Here is a 15,810-nt window from a genome sequence, read left to right on the forward strand (position 1 = left end):
CCTTTGCATAGGTAGTGGGGGGTGGGGGGGGTGGCACTAGGGTCTTGCTCTGCCTATAGTTCTCTTTAAGGAGCGCTAGACTGTGAACCTCAAGGCCAGCGGTTAGAAACCACCAGCCTCTCTGCGGGAGAAAGATGAAGTTGTTTACTTCTGTCCAGATGTACAGTCTTGTCGACCCACAGGGCCCTTCCACTCTGTCCTATGAACCTGTTATAAGTTGGCAGTGAGTTTGGGGGTTTGTGTTATTGTGGGTTTTTTTTGGTAGTTCTCTTTGACATCCCCAACTCTCTCAGCACACATTGCTTCATCACCCACCTTTCTATAGTTCTCTTGGCACACCCCTAAATGTTCCCTATCTGTCCCTCTCTTTTACTACCCCCCCCCCACCAACAAACATTTCCTATTAGCCTACCAGCACCGCTGATTTCCATCTTTACTGGCAAGAACCAAAAGATTTCTCTCCCTGTGATCGCCAGTAGGCCAAAGTGAGGGCTTGAGATGTTGGGCCAATTATGAGATCCCAGAGGAAAGCAAGTAGTTTATCATTTTGTTTGCTTAATTTGTACATAGTAGTGGCCATTTGAATGGACCATCCCTTTAAAAGCATCGTAATCCTAAAAATGCTCACAGAAGGATCATTTGAAACAGGTGTGCGCTTCATATGGCTTCTTTGGCATTTTGACTCTGTTTTAAAACCACGTGTGGGATGGTAATGGGAATTTGGTTGCATTCTGATTTAAAATTACACATGGGTTTGTCATGTGAATTTACAGGCAGAGATAATGACCTTTGTCCAAACAAAACAGGAAAGCACAGTTTAATACTCATTCTCCTGTTCACTTTTATAAGTGTATCTGTTTAGGACCACGAGTCTGGCATTCACGTTCCTCCCAGGGCTGACTTTCTATGAGCACCTCCAGGGGGCCAGAGCTGAGAGGCGTGCGTGTCCGGGCCGGGCTGTGCCCCAGGATGGTTCTTGTTAACATGTAGATGCTGCTTCAGTATCTCTGGGGTGGATTTTCATTTCTGTGTTTCTAACGTGCTCCCAGGCAACGCCGTGCTGTTGGCACGGACCAAACTTCGTAGAAAGATCTTATAGCACCTTCTTTGAGTTGGTTTCTAGGTGGGTCTAGGTGTCTTTGCTTTCCCCCGTCAGAGATGTAGAAGAGTGAGAGAGGCCCTTCCATGAATGCTGGGGACACACAGACCCATGGAGACATGGCAGATGTGCCCTGCCGTAGCCACGCAAGCCTGCTGTGAGGCCCAGTAGAATCCATCTCTCAGCATTGAAAGCATCTGGGCTAAAATGTGTAAAGAATAACTGAGGGTAACCCAGCCGGAAGAACTGACTTGTGGCAGCGTCTAGCTGGAGGAAGAAATACTGTCTACATATTCTGCATGCCTAATATAAATGCACGAGCCAGTTAACATGCACTAGTTCGGAAAGGTCGGGACCGTGTGGATTAGCGTTAGAATGTTATCACCTTCTGTCCACAGACTGGGGGGAAAGTAAGAAGGCCTAAACTAAGCAAGGAGGAGGAGAGGCTGGATTTAGAATTCACCGAGGATGTCAAATCAAGAAATGGGTTGGACTCGGCAGAAATGGGAGAAGAGCTGCTGGAGGTTGAAGCTGGGGTACTGGCTTCCAGGAACTGGGTGGATGAGTTCACCCAGAGCCCACAGGAGGAAGTCCGGCCTGGCCTCTGTGTCCCACCCCGGGACACACTGAGTGTGGGACGCCAGAGGGACATGCCTGGAGGTATGCGTAGCCTGGAGGCCCAGGGAGGAATCTGCTGAGCTGCAGACACTGTCAGTAGCTTGTTGATGTATTTGAAGCCACAGCTGCAAGTGAGATCTTTCAGAGAGAGGCCTCAAAATAAAGAGAGATGAGAGTGCTGAATCGGGGCCCCAGGGAGGCATGGAGGTCTAGAAAGGGCTCAGGATGGCACGACTTCGTTTTTATTTTAATAAAAACGTCAGGGTGATGGTCTTCTAATAGGTTGCACACAGTGTTTCCCCGTCGTCCCCCACAGTGGTGGGGGGGTAGCTTTGGGGGTTTGCGTCTAGCTCACCAGCTGGTTGTTGTAGTTGGGTGCCATTGAGTTGGCTCCAGCTGGTAGCCACCCCCTGGACAACAGAATGAAGCACGTCCGGATGCGGCGCCAGCCTCACAAGTGTCCTTGCGGTTGAGCCCATGGTTACAGCCACGGTGTCAATCCATCTTGTTGCGGGCCTTCCCTCTACCAAGCATGATGCCCTTTGGTCTCACCTGTCCAAAGCATGTGAGCCAATGTTTTACCCTCCTGGCCTCTAAGGAGCATTCTGGCTGGCCTTCTTCCAAGACAGACCTGTTTGTCCCTTAGGCAGTCCATGGTACTTTCAGTATTCTTCGAGAACACCCTAATTCGAATGCTTCAATTCTCCTTCAGTCTTCTTATTCTAGTGTCCACTGTCACATGCATATGAGGTCATTGAAAATGCCACGGCTTGGGTCAGGTGCACCTTAGACCTCAAAGTAAAACCTCACATCTCCACTCTTTAAAGTGCAGGGGCTGTGCAGCAGATTTACCCGGTGCAATGTGTCCTTTGATCTTTTGCCTGCTGGCTCCATGAGTGTTGACTGTGGACCCAAGCAAGACAAAATCCTTGACAACGTCAACCGTTTCTCCATTTACCTTGTTGTTACCTGTTGGTCCAGTTGTGAGGATTTTAGTTTTCTTAACTTGAATTGTAACCCACACTGAAGGCTGTAATCCTTGCTCTGCATCAGCAAGTGCTTCAAGCCCTCCTCACTTTCAGCAAACAAGGTATTGTGTCATCTGCATACTGCAGGTTGTTTATAAGCCTTCCTCCAATCCTGATGCCAGCTTCCTCATGTGCATTTTCTTAGGTCCTGAAAATTTTGGTCAGGGTGGTGATTGATGGGGTGGCTGATCGGAGTGGAGAGGTTGCAACCAGCCTCAAGGGGAAGCTGCAGGAGTTACTTGGCAGAATAACTTCAAGGGTGACCAATGATGGCGACATCTGGAGGCTGTATGCCCAAGTGTATGGCGACGGGCAGAGTGAGAAGCCTGAGGAAAATGACAAGGTAAGTCCTGGGCCCTTGCTGTTTGTGCCTGCACGTGGGTAAGAGAGTTGCCTTAGCAGTGGCTGACGGGGGAGTTTGATCATTTGCAAGCTACAGTAGATGTGCCTAGTTCTTCACTTTCGATTAGAAGCCTTCCACATACACACTTTGAACTGTGGACAGGTTAAGACTTGTCAGCGTTCTTTTTTCCTCTCCATGAACTTAGGGGTCTGCAGCTAACAACTGGCCCTGGTCTTGGACTCCACAGTCCTTTCTGCAGGCTCATTGCGGAAGCCTGGGGAAGGCAGGTGGCCCTGAAGGAGAGACCACAGGCTTTAGAGCAGAGATGAGATTGGCAACCGGAAGAGGGAGGAAGAACGTGGACGGGCGTTGGAGAAGAACTTTGAGAGGCTGGGCGTAGAGTGCTCCACAGGGACTCTGCTTCCTTCTCAGCTCTCAGCGCATGTGCCTTTCGCTTATCGTAAATGTGCAGGAGGGTCCAGCATTCTGTGATTCTTTGCAAAACATCCACAACAGATCAAATAATCTCCTTGCACAGGTTTGGAATTAGCCACGGTACAGATAACTTGTGGGATCCTTAGCCGTCCCGTCCTCTGTCCTACTAGCTGGCGTCTACCATTACCGTGTCAGCCCAGAGAACACAGACCTGCATGCAATCACACACCCCTGCTTTCTGTCTGTTCCCTCCTTCCTGAGCGATGTGTGCTCGCTGGCGTATACGGAACCAAGGTACTTAGAAATCTCTGCTCTGCGATTTCTCCCTCAATAAGTTACAAAGATGGTGTGAATGAGAGACTCTTTAAGCTCTGTGGGCTTACGCTCCATCAGCAATCACATAATTGTCACCTTATTCCTTCAACTGACCGTATAAATTGATGGCTACACATGCTGTTCATGTGCAGATTTCCAAACCTATTACAGATGTCTGTAATAGTGTCTCTATTTCCAGGCACATCGGTTTGATTTCTCTTAATTGTTTGTTGCTATTGTGTATGCATCTTTGCCCCCTTCTCTGATGAGACTAACTGAGTGTGCAGATGTGGGTTCCTCCCCCCCCCCAAGTTGGAATTAGTTCCATAGGATTTCCAGACCATCCATGTGAATCTCATAGGGTTCTGAATGTTGCTCTCTCTCTCCTCAGGCATTCCACTATCTCTCTAAGGCCTACAAGTGCGACACACAATCCAACTGTTGGGAGAAAGATGTGACGTCATTTAAGGAAGTGGTTCAGAAAGCCGTAGGACTTGCACATGGTACTTGATATAATATTTGATATTCATAGCATTTTAATGTATTTTTTTACTAAAGGAAGTATTCATCAAAGGTAAAATTCCATTATTAATACTTCTTGGTTATTTGATTATATCGAAATTGTTACATTTAATGGGACATTTTTAGACCAACTTCTATCTAATATGCACGTTGGGCATTAGGAAGAAACAGGGTAGCTTAAATACTCCCTGAATAAGTGATAAGTAGTAAAAGCTCTCTTCAGAATGTGAAATGCATTTTACAGCTGTACTTGCTTGTACTCCACCCAGAGTCTCTCTGCACTGATTATGCAGGAAGAAGGGACGCACTAATTACTCTGATCTAGGTTCTCCCTTTGTCAGTGACTACATAGCTCTGTGGGAGTATATGGCAATATGCAAAGACTGATAGACTCTACGAAGACATGTAACACATCATCTGTGTCCTCCCTGAGAAACGTAAAGGGCTCTCTGCTTTCTCCGCAGTAGGAGTAGCTCGCCTGCCACTGCCTCTCATCCCCTAAAAATGTGTGCCTGCGCCAAATTCGTCTCCATCTCTTCCCGGGTCAGGAGCACCTCCCCGCTGCTGGGCCAACCCTTGTCTGTGCTGGTGCAGAAACAGCCCGGGACACAGACGAGCGCTTGCACAGCTGGACAGCCCACGTTCCCTGACCTAACTGGTCCTTAGCTTCCACACCAGCACCGTCTCAAAGGACAATGGCTCAGCCGCCAAGTTCATTGGGGCCAGGGCTGTCACAGTTGGAATGGCAGGCTCTGGAGCTGGCACTGGGGCTGGGTTTGGGACCCTCATCCTTGGTTATTTCAGGTACCCTTCTCCGATGCGGCTGCACTTGTACGCCGTCTGGGCTTTGCCCTCTTGGAGGCCAGGGGGCTTTGCTGCCTGATCCTCTTCGCCACTGGAAGGAGCTGTCTCCCTCCCATAGTTCTCTGTTCTGCGTCTAGTCTGCCCTATATGTTCTTTTCCCTGCCCCTCCTTTGGCAGTCTGGGCAAAGTGATTGGCTCAGGGTTTGGCAGAGGGAAGACAAAGAAATACTGTATTAAATTTTTAAAAAGAAAGAAAAATGTAAAGGATGATTTGGGTGGGGAATTTACACATATTTGTGTAAATGTTACATGTTACTTACATTTATATGTTACATGCTGGGCAAAGATATTTTAGGTAAAGGCAGCTTTCCATTATTTTCATTAATAAAAAAAACTGCTTACATTTGGCAATGCGCTTTTATATTTACATTTGACTGTGGGCGAGTGATGCCTAGGGAAAGCAGTTCTAGTGTAGTACCAAGCCCAATATTAAGAACTACGCCTGAGACAAGGGGGCAAGACAGTGTGCCAGTCATGGCCCTCTCGCTGCTTCTCGCAATGCCTTCCCTGGACCTGAGTGACAGCAGCGAGGGGTTGTGACAAGGGCGGAGCTGTGGTATTCAGGGGCCTATCCTCCAGGGCCACATACTCACCAGGGGACATTGGGCAAGTTTCTCAATCGGCGTGTGCTCTGTTCCTCCTATTGGTGAAATGGGGGTAGTACCTACATATGGTTATTTGAAGACTAAATGAAAACATACTTAAATGCATGGTAATATTTTGCACATAGTGGGACTGTCAGTCCCTTACTTTCTCAGCCCTGCCCCATTCCTCCTGGCTTTGAGGATTTTGGCTGTTGAACACGGGGCTCTAAAGTAAAAGGAAACTCAAGAACCAAGATAAAGTTTAACTGACCTATAAAGAAGTCATAGATCATTCAAGTGATTTAGAAACAGGCGTAGTAGTAAATAATTCTGCCTATGACCTTTGACTTCTTTCGCCCAAAGAATATAACTGTCGTTAGATAGATTGATAGGTAGGTAGGTAGGTACTCATCACTTTATCAAGTTGATGCCAGCTCATGGCGAAGCCTGTAGGTGAGGGTAGAGCTGCCTTGTGAGTTTCTGAGACGGTAACTGTGTGTGGGAGTAGAGGACCCTGTCTTTCTCTGCAGACCTTTCAAATCACAGCCCAACGTGTAAGCACAACACCACCATCGCTCAGATAGATGGATGGATGGATGGATGGATGGATGGATGGATGGATGGATGGATGGATGATTAATTAAAATAGACATAGCTGAAATTCAGTGTAAGAACTTTTGAGGTAATTGCTAATCAGTGGAAAGATGATTTACTTTGAAGAATTTATCTCACCTACTTCACCGTGCCACCCCTAAACATTTCTGTGACCAGCTAGCTCGAAAACAGGCAAAGCCAAGATATTTTCTGTAATCACTAAGAAGTGCTGGTAATCAGCCTGCCCAATAGAAATAGACAGGTTAAAGAGACAGTCTAGGAAAAACATTCCGTTTTCATCTCCGAGTTGGTTTTGCACTATTGTCAGCGCCCTTTTTCATCAAGGCAGTCCTTGGAGGAAAACACGCGCGCGTCTCCTTTTTGAAGTTCTCCTTTGACTTGAATGAATTACCGTATATACTTGAGTATAAGCCGACCTGCATATCGCTGGGGCACCTAATTTTACCACAAAAACTGCATTAAAATGGATGAAAACGCATCGCGGCTTAGACAGGGGTACACACGGTGGGTGCCGCTGTTCCTACAGCATGTGAGGATATCTGGATGGCTGCTGTGCCTTCGTTTCTAAGGGGTCTTAGGTTCCTACAAGAACCTTCACCCGTCTCAGTGCTGTTGGGTACCAGTGCTCGTTGAACAGTGAACTGGGCCTCTGATTCTCTTCTCTGTCTCTTCTGCCCCACTCACTTCTCAAGAAGGACATTTCATGTGTCGCTGCTTTGAACTCTTCACATGCTTTACCCCCTGTCCGGTTGCCTCTGTTGAGGGTAGTGGTGTAACAAGACTGTCGTTGTGGGTCCCTTTTATTGTTGGAGTGTGGCTATTTGTCGTCTCTGCTCTTTTGTTTTGGGTATCGGTTCTTGACCTCCCTAGAGATTCCGGAGAGAGTAATGCAGGCATGCTAGCTCCGGTGTGCGCAGGGGAAGAGGCACTGCTCCCTTGGGTGACCTGATGATGTGAAGCAGCAGGCTGGCTCCCTCCCACTCCCTCCCCCTCTCCCTCCCCCTCTTCTCCTACAGTGAGCTTGGCCTCACCTCCCGTGCCTTTTGGAAATTCAATTGAAGAGAGGGGGGGAGGAAGGAATTTGGTTTTGGTTTTCTTAGAATGAAAATACAGGATTAAAGGAAACCCCACATTTTTCTGATATAACTCCCCGGGCACTGTTGCAGGGCAATCCGTGACTCTGCAGTAAGCCTATGGGAGGGAGAAAGACTGTAGCCCATAGGACTTCCAGCCCTGGGCTTCCTAAGCTTGCTGCGAGCAGAGCACAGGTGTTTCTCTTACAGAGCCTAATGGGTCCCACTGCCGACCTTTCAGTGCACAGCAGACTGCTGATCCATGCCAACCAGAAGACCAAACTCACGGCCATGGGGTCAGTGCCAACCCATAGTGAGCCTATGGGGCAGGGTAGGACTGACCCTGCCAGTTTCCAAGACAATAACTCGTTCTGGGAGCAGAAGGGCCCTGTTGCTCCTGTGGAAGTGCTTGTGGATTTGAACTGTTGACCTTGCAGTTCGCAGACCAATGGGTGACCACTGAACCACTGGGCTTCCTGGTCCATGCGAAGGGTCTCCTTTACTAAGGGGTAAGCAGCCATGGTAGTTCCAACTCTCCCACCCTAAGAAACCTTTTCACCCTCCGTCTCTCAGATTGCCTGGGAGAATGAGGTTAACCTTGCTGCTTACCAAGGATCCTCTTATCCCAACATCCAGTGACTGTTTGAAGTGAAAATATCAGTCTGGTCACTGACAGCCTAGGGAGAAGGTGTGACTTACTGACAACTCTATTTTGCCAGGCACAGGCAGCACCCCGGCCTCTCCCCCCGCCCCCCCCCACCAGTTAGCATTTACATGGGAAAAGAAACCACTTGTCCCCAATCCAAGACCACGAATGTCAAGTAGACTTTAATCTCAACACTGTTTAGTGTTGTGTTTAATGGGATCTGGTGGTTGGTCTGTTTGAATTCAGTGAGAACAAATGAGGGGAACAGACACCACAGACAAGGGAAGACATGTGCTTGTACAGAGCTCTTGGCTGATTCTGGAAGTGCACTGGTGCTGGGCATTCGGCCTGGGGGAGAGAGTGCCCTTCATAATGCCAAGTCTTAGGAACATGGCCCCTCAGACTGCTAGAGTGCCTCCTCCTTCCCCCCCCCCCATCCTGGTGGTGCTCCTCCTGGCTTAGGACCCCGAGAGCCTGCAGAGGTCTCCATCCTGGCACGAAAGCCCAGGGGTGGTCGGTGTACATTCTTCTGGAAAGGGGATGTAAACCCCAGGTGTGCAGAGGCACGTGATGTTTGTAGGCTCCTGGCCTTGGCTGTTGGAGTCCTTGTTAGGGACTCTGGGAACCGTGGGAGGCCACCTGAAGATATGCTGCTTCTGTTTTGCCTGTTTCCCTGCTTCATGGCATCAGGCATTCCATTGTCTGTGTCCTGTGCGTGCGTGTGTGTGCCTGCGTGCAGATATGTTTGTCTTTTCCTAATTGGTAACTCACCAGAAATTACCTATCTTCCTCAGAAAGCCCCATTTTGGCAGTAAATTATCTTACTTAAAGGTACACATTGTCATTATTTTAAAAAGCTTTATATGTAGAAATGTTTCTGAAATCTGTTAGTGTAAAATTTAAAAATATCTTAAAATTTAATAAATTATCTTTACCTATTTTTAATGAATATTTCCCCCCGTTTTTCTTCCAGTGGCTATAAAATGCAGTAAAAACAAATCCAGTCCCCAAGAGGCCGTACAAGTGCTTTCTTCCGTCCGACTCAATTTACGGGGATTGTTGTCAAAAGCAAAGGTGAGGATGTAATGTGAGTCAATTAGAATGGTGGATATCGCGTAGAGTTTTCTGTTCTTTAAATCAGCATGCTCTGTTTCAGAGAGCAGGCCCCTGGGGACCAGTTGTGTTGGGAGGACACTGTTGGCCCAGTGGCTCCTTGCTTTGTCACGACCATTGGTGGAGGGGGCTGCTGAATCCCATTGGCCCCAAGTACAAAGGGATCCTGAGGTTACCATTGGCTGACGTTCTGAGGCAGCTAGGCCTATGGTTTTCTTGGTACACTAGTTCAGCTTCCATCTCGTTTAACTTGCTAATTTATCTCACTGTCGTACTGCCTGTAGGATAACTTGGTGAAAGCTTGTAGGCGCATTTGGAAGTAGTATTTTTATCAGTATCTGTTGTTTTGTTGGATTTTACCTTCTTTTCAAAACCCCTGGTCTTCTGAGAGCCCACTGCCTGGAAGCCCCTCTGAGCCATTCGTTCTGCCCTGCACACACGGAGTTGCCGTGAGTGGGAACTAACCGATGACGAGTCATAGCAGTGCCACCAGACTGGGTTTACATGAAGGCTTTCCAAAGGGGGTCCCCAGGGTGTTCCGAGTGGTGGCTTAGTCACCAGAAACGTGGAGCAAAGAGCAATCACTTGAAGGAATGGACTTTTAAGACTGGTTAGTTTAAAAATAAAATGTGTCACGTTACTTTGTAGTCATACACACTGTACAGCACTCTGGTCTTTTCTTCCCTGGCCAAGTCATTCAGTCCATGCTGTGGCAGGACACAGGAGCACCCCCACCCCTAGCACCTGCCAGCACGCAGGCTGCCGAAAGTCCCTTCGCCGCAGTACTGAACCAGGAGCTGCAAAGTCTGGCGCCTGCAGCACATTTTACCAAGGGCTCTTTTTGACTTCCTCAACGGATCCTGTCTGGGAGCCCTGGTGGCTTAGTGGGTGACGTGCTCGGCTGCTCACTGCAAGGTCAGCCATTCGAAATCACCAGCCAGTCCAGAGGGAGCCAGGTGCGGCTTCCTACTGCGGTTAAGACCGACAGTCCCCGAAAACCCCCTGGGTTCACTGTGAGAACGGACGCCAGGGCCGTGAGTCTGGAGTCTGAGGGTTTGAGCTTCACCGCCTCCTCTTCTGCGAGGACATGGCAAAGTCGTTTAGATTACCAAGAGCTAGCACGACTGGACGCCACCTTTTCTTCCGTCTCACAAGGGATGGCGAAAGTCACGGGGCACTTTTTTTTTTTTAAGAGAACACTTAGTAGGTCTTAACCAGGGCAAGGACAGGACAACTGTAGGCTTAGCTGGATGACGGAGGCCACTGACACAAGGCCATCATGGTGGTCACAGGTTTGCTGTGACATCGAGCTTTGAAAAGGAGATGAGAAGCCAGGGAAACATGGTGGGTGGCAGATCAAGACGTCATAGTAACCAGCGTGACTCTCGGTGGGATCAGGCCCGAGCCTGGGACCCGCGTGTTATTTGCGGCAGAGGGGCTTACGCTGTCGGGCCAGCGGCTGCCCTGAGGCAGTCAGGGAATGACCATGACTGCTCTGGCTGAACATTCCTGGACGTTCTTCACTCAAATAAAGGCTCTGTGCTCCGAAACGCTGCCCCGCCTCAGCCTTGGTGGGACCCCCTTTTGGGAACCATTGTCACCTGCTCTGTGTGGTAATGAGAGTGCATGCATAATTTTAATGACGGATTTCATGGTAAACTGAATAGTATAGGAATATTTCTCAGTAGAACGCACCCATTTGCTCCCATACACCCAGTGCGCTTCGTAAGATTTGGGGCTGGATTTTTGGAGCTGCTGTTCTCGGCCTCCGCCGGGCGCTGCAGTGGCCGCACAGAGCTCCCAGGCAGTGATCACAACGGGAGGTTTCTACAGAAGTTAACCGGTTACCATTCAAGCCAAACATGCCCAGGATATAGATGTTCAGTCAGAAGATGCTACAAAGCTCGCTTAGGACTGCTCATAAAATGCCCAGAGGCCCAGCCTGCCTGCCTGCCACTCTGTTGTAAGCTTCAACCCCAGCTTTCGTGGGCCAGCAAACCCAGCTTCTGAAATTACATGCCCAGAAAAGTACCTACTCCCCCAGCCAGACTCCTGCCCCCAAACACTCAGCTGTACTTGCTCTTGGGAATTCTGTCTCATGTTTTGGCTTCTGGTCCTGCTGCTTTTGCTGCACATCTGCTATTCTTCTAGTGTCCCAACTGTGGATCACTCTGCAGGGATCTTGGGGTCCAGAGGATGCGCTCTACTCATGACTCTCGCTGATAGTGAGAGATCTCATTCATCGCTTCTGAGATGGCTCACTCTCTACCTAGCCTGATGGCAATTACTCACAGCTGAGTTATGTAATACAATTGTTGCCTTTCCCCTGCCGTCCGGAAAACAAGGGTGATTTGGTAGGAATAACAACGGCTGGGGTCGGAAGAGCCATGGAAAAGAGTTTAGCACATTGCAGGTGCTTGTATTGAGACAGGAGTTCCCAGAGCAGCCTCCCCAGGATGCGATGAGCCCCCCAAGGCAATGTCTTTTATGGGCGCAGGGAATATTTTATTTTGCGGGGTTGCTGTGTTGTTGCTTTGTTCTCCTTGCTTTTGCCAAATCTTGATCATCCTTGGGGGCCCCTGGGGCCTAAGCCAAAATTACTGTTCAAATAAAATACCATGAAAGGTATGGTTTTTGTGACGTTGTAAATAAAATGTACTTACCATATATACTCGTGTATAAGCCAAGTTTTCAGCACCTTTTTAATGGAGTTTTTATGGTAAAAGTAGGTGCTTCGGCTGATAGTCAGCTTATACTCGAGTGTATGTGGTATTTTGATTGCATACACAACAAACAGAAGAGTGTCTGTTCATCCCCAACCGTCCTGTGACTTTGAAACGGACACCCAATATTCAAGGCAGACTTGGATGAGCAAGTGGCGGCACATCTGAAGTTCCAAGCTCAGGCATCTTGCTCAGATCATTGTTTCATTGCGACACGTGAATGTTTCCAAGATGGTGAATGGAACAAATGCTACCTTTGCCACGATAATGGGGGTGTCACCGTGCAAGAGAAATTGCAATGCACATTCCACTTCTTTTACTCTAGAAGAGACTTTCGTCATTGTTTGATAGCCCTGGCTTATTTGTGTGTGTTGCAGCAGCATTTTACAGATGGGGCCAGTGGAGGCATTTCCGGCGCGTTGGCGGATGAGCTGGCAGCCATGGACACCCTAGTAAGAGAACTGCAAGACCTGAGCAACCAGCTTCGGAACCAGTACTGAGCGGTTAAGAAGAGCAAGTGCTTGCCCTGCCTGGAGCTTGTCTTACGCTCACGTGCCTGAGACACAAGATTTCATTTTTAAAATAAAAAAATTTTTTAAGGACGTTCTTATTTATGAAGTGTTATAAGCTTTCTGAAATACGTTCAATAAGCGCTCCCCCTTTGAACTCTAGCTCTGGTTGTGATTAGAGTCAGTATTTTATTACGTTAAGCTGAGTAATATTTATTTCTTCATTAAGAACAAGTAAATCAGTGGTTCTCAACCTGTGGGTCTCAACCCCTTTGAGAGTTGAAAGACCCTTTCACAGGGGTTGCCCGATTAATAACAGTAGCAAAATGACATTTATGAAGTAGCAACGAAAATAATTTTATGGTTGGGGGGGTCCCCACCGCCTGAGGAACTAACTGTTAAAGGGTTGGGGCATCAGGAAGGGTGAGAACCACTGACGTAAATTATACTCTGTGTGTCAGCAAAGGGTCTGTTCTTCAGTCTAATGTGAATTAGACCATCCGTTGGAAAACTTAGCCTGAACCCAGGGAAACAAAACAAGATCCACATGCCCGCTTTGTAGAATCATGACAGCAACTCTGTCGGTGGTACGACGTCAGATACCCGCGTGCTCCTCAGGGGAGAGGTGGTGGTGTCACAAGATATAGGATTGACTCAGTGGGAAATGTGGGTATGGTTTAAATCTAGGAAATGCAAGGAAACACGATGAAGCCCAACTTTTTTTGTAGCCCAACTTTTGACCCACTAGTAATCTCCTTGTGTCTACTGCCAGCCCCAAAGCTGGTTATTGTGGGTGGAGATGGTTATAACTGGGGCCATAGTACAGAAATGGCACTGTGCGGTGCTTTCTCCATCACGTGTGTAGAAACACATACTGACAGCAGCAGCTGGACCTCGTGATCTGAGTGGGAAAGTCACCGTGAGGGACTGGAAATCCTCCCTTGGGTTGTTGAGTGTTGGGCCCCATACAGATACCTCGTGACCCTTGGGGGTCTACCCCCCCCCCCATTCTTTCTTATAAAATGTGAATAATTTTCTGTATTTTGTTTTAGCTGTCCTTGAAACTTCAGGAATATATATGTGTATTATGATCACTGAAATGCAGTCTTTAAGAATCATTCCGGAATCCAGGACAGATTACCCTCTCCCCCACAACAGTAATGGGAGTAGCGAAGGTGGAAGGAGAGGGTAAGAAAGGGGAACTGATTGCAAGGATCAGTGTTATCTCTCTCTCTCTACCAGAGGGATGGACAAATGAAACATGGGTGAAGGGAGACAGCGGTGTAAGATAGGAAAATAATAATCTATCAAGGGTTCACACGAGTGGGAGGGTGGGGGAAGGAGTGGAAATGAGCTGATACCAAGAGCCCAAGTAGAAAGAAATGTTTTGAAAATGATCACAGTAACATATGTACAAATGTGCTTGATACGATTGATATATGAATTGTTAGAAGAGCTGTAAAAGGCCCCAATAAAATGACTTATATAAAAAAGAATCCTGTTTTCATCAATGAATTTATAGTGCTCAGTGCTGTCTTGCTTTAATACCGGCCTGTCTTTTAGAGTGTAGACGTATGCCTCAGAGCCGTGTTTCTCAGAGAAGAAGGCGCGTGAGAAAGACGAAGTGAAGTAGTGTTGTGTGTTAACGTCAGTGTCCGCGTCCACCTTTGATGGAAGCCCACCACTAGAGGTGGGAGAGGATGGATGGAGTGAAGTCTTGAGACAAACTCTTTGGACTCCGGTGGAAAAAAAAATGAGCAGAAAAGAAATCATGAAAGGAACAGATTCCAGGGATCAAATGGAAGTCTGGCCAAGAGTTTGTACATTTTAGAAGTTTTGACTTCTCAGTTTACTTTTTTTTTTTTTTAAGGCTACCAGGTAGAAAGGGGTAAGTGACTGAGCAAATCAAAAACATGCCTCCTCTCTGGTTTGTTCTCCAATACTGTGCTGGACCCAGTTCGACCCGATGTGATGCCGTTTACAAGAGATGGAAATAGACCCTGCCAATATCCTATTATCTGGATATAACCCTATTTGTATATAAGGGGTTTCTTTATTATGTCAGTATAGGGTATGCCCTAAACCTAATCACTTCTGAGACAAAGCCCTTCTGTAGGCAACTTGATATCCCCTTATAGAATGGTCGCAGGGAGGAGATGGGCCAGTCAGCGTGCAGTGTAGCAACAAACATACAACTTTGCTCTAGTTCTTTAATGCTTCCCCCCGCCCCCAACCCCCCACTATCATCCCAATTCTACTTTACAAATCCGGCTAGAGCAGAGGATATACACTGGTACAGATAGGAACTGGAAATGGGGAATCCAGGACAGATGATCCCTTCAGGACCAGTGCTGAGAGTAGAGATACCAGGCGGGTGGAGGCAAGGTGGTGTAGAAGAGGGGAACTGATCACAAGGATCTCCATATAACTCCCTCCCTGGGGAACGGACAACAGACAAGTGGGTGAAGGGAGATGTCAGACTGTAAGACATGACAAAATAATTTATAAATTATCAACGGTTTGTGAGGGACGGGGTCGGGCAGGAGGGGGATGAATGAGCTCAAGTAGAAAAATGTTTTGGGAATGATGATGGCAACAAATATATGTATGTATGTACATAATGTGTATGGATTGTGATAAGAGTTGAACGAGCCACCAATAAAATGATTTTTTTAAAAGACTGTAAAGAGCACCCTAGACAGAGGAAGCACATGGGGGAAGAGAAAGACTGCCACATGGGGACCACCGAGGACAGGAGGAGTGCCAGGAGGGTCTTCCCCGGAGAGCTCACTGGAGCTTTCCACTAGAGCTGATGCCCTCAGTTCAGACTCCCAACCTCTCCACGTGTGCTTTCAGGCATCCCATGCGGGGTGGCTATGTGACAGCCACACGAAGAACCTAAGACCTTGAATGTGTGGAATGATCTCCCAGAAGAGTTAGCAGGTGGCTTGTTTAGAAATAGACCTCATATTTAATAATCACGTGTGAGTGTTTAACATAATTGATAAAATGTGTGGGAGGTCCTATAGGATGTAGATCGACTAGAAAGCTCAAGGCTTTCTATTCAAAATCATCCACCCCCTATTAAACAGGCCTCAGCCACTAACCAGTGTCTTCATCTGTACAAGGGTGTGGTGACTGATAGCACCTTCCGCCACGTTCCTAACATCTCGTAATAACACTTTGCATCAAGCCTCAGAGTCAGTAACAGTGTTCGTCAAAAGTGAACATGGTGCATTAACCAGAGTCTTCGGTGCCTTGTACTGATGAATTATGGCTAAGTACTTTGGTTCCTAATGCCTCATCTCTTTGGCTTTCCAAGA

General features: G+C 47.7%; 1 protein-coding gene across 3 annotated transcripts in view; it reads left to right on the forward strand.

Moving 5' to 3' along the window:
• The window catches only part of TTC27 (tetratricopeptide repeat domain 27), a 156,560-nt gene extending 143,968 nt beyond the window's left edge, over window positions 1-12,592 (forward strand). For 2 of the 3 annotated variants that reach the window (XM_075535540.1, XM_075535542.1), the window contains 4 exons: window positions 2,891-3,088; window positions 4,230-4,341; window positions 9,116-9,216; window positions 12,356-12,592. In XM_075535540.1, the coding sequence (XP_075391655.1) occupies window positions 2,891-3,088; window positions 4,230-4,341; window positions 9,116-9,216; window positions 12,356-12,478 (534 nt within the window). In that variant the 3' untranslated portion in view covers window positions 12,479-12,592. The remainder of the gene's footprint in view (window positions 1-2,890; window positions 3,089-4,229; window positions 4,342-9,115; window positions 9,217-12,355) is intronic. The other variant, XM_075535541.1, reaches the window with a different exon arrangement.
• Window positions 12,593-15,810: the final 3,218 nt, after the last annotated feature.

Source organism: Tenrec ecaudatus, chromosome 17 (assembly GCF_050624435.1).
Source record: "Tenrec ecaudatus isolate mTenEca1 chromosome 17, mTenEca1.hap1, whole genome shotgun sequence".
Taxonomy (NCBI): Eukaryota; Metazoa; Chordata; class Mammalia; order Afrosoricida; family Tenrecidae; genus Tenrec; species Tenrec ecaudatus.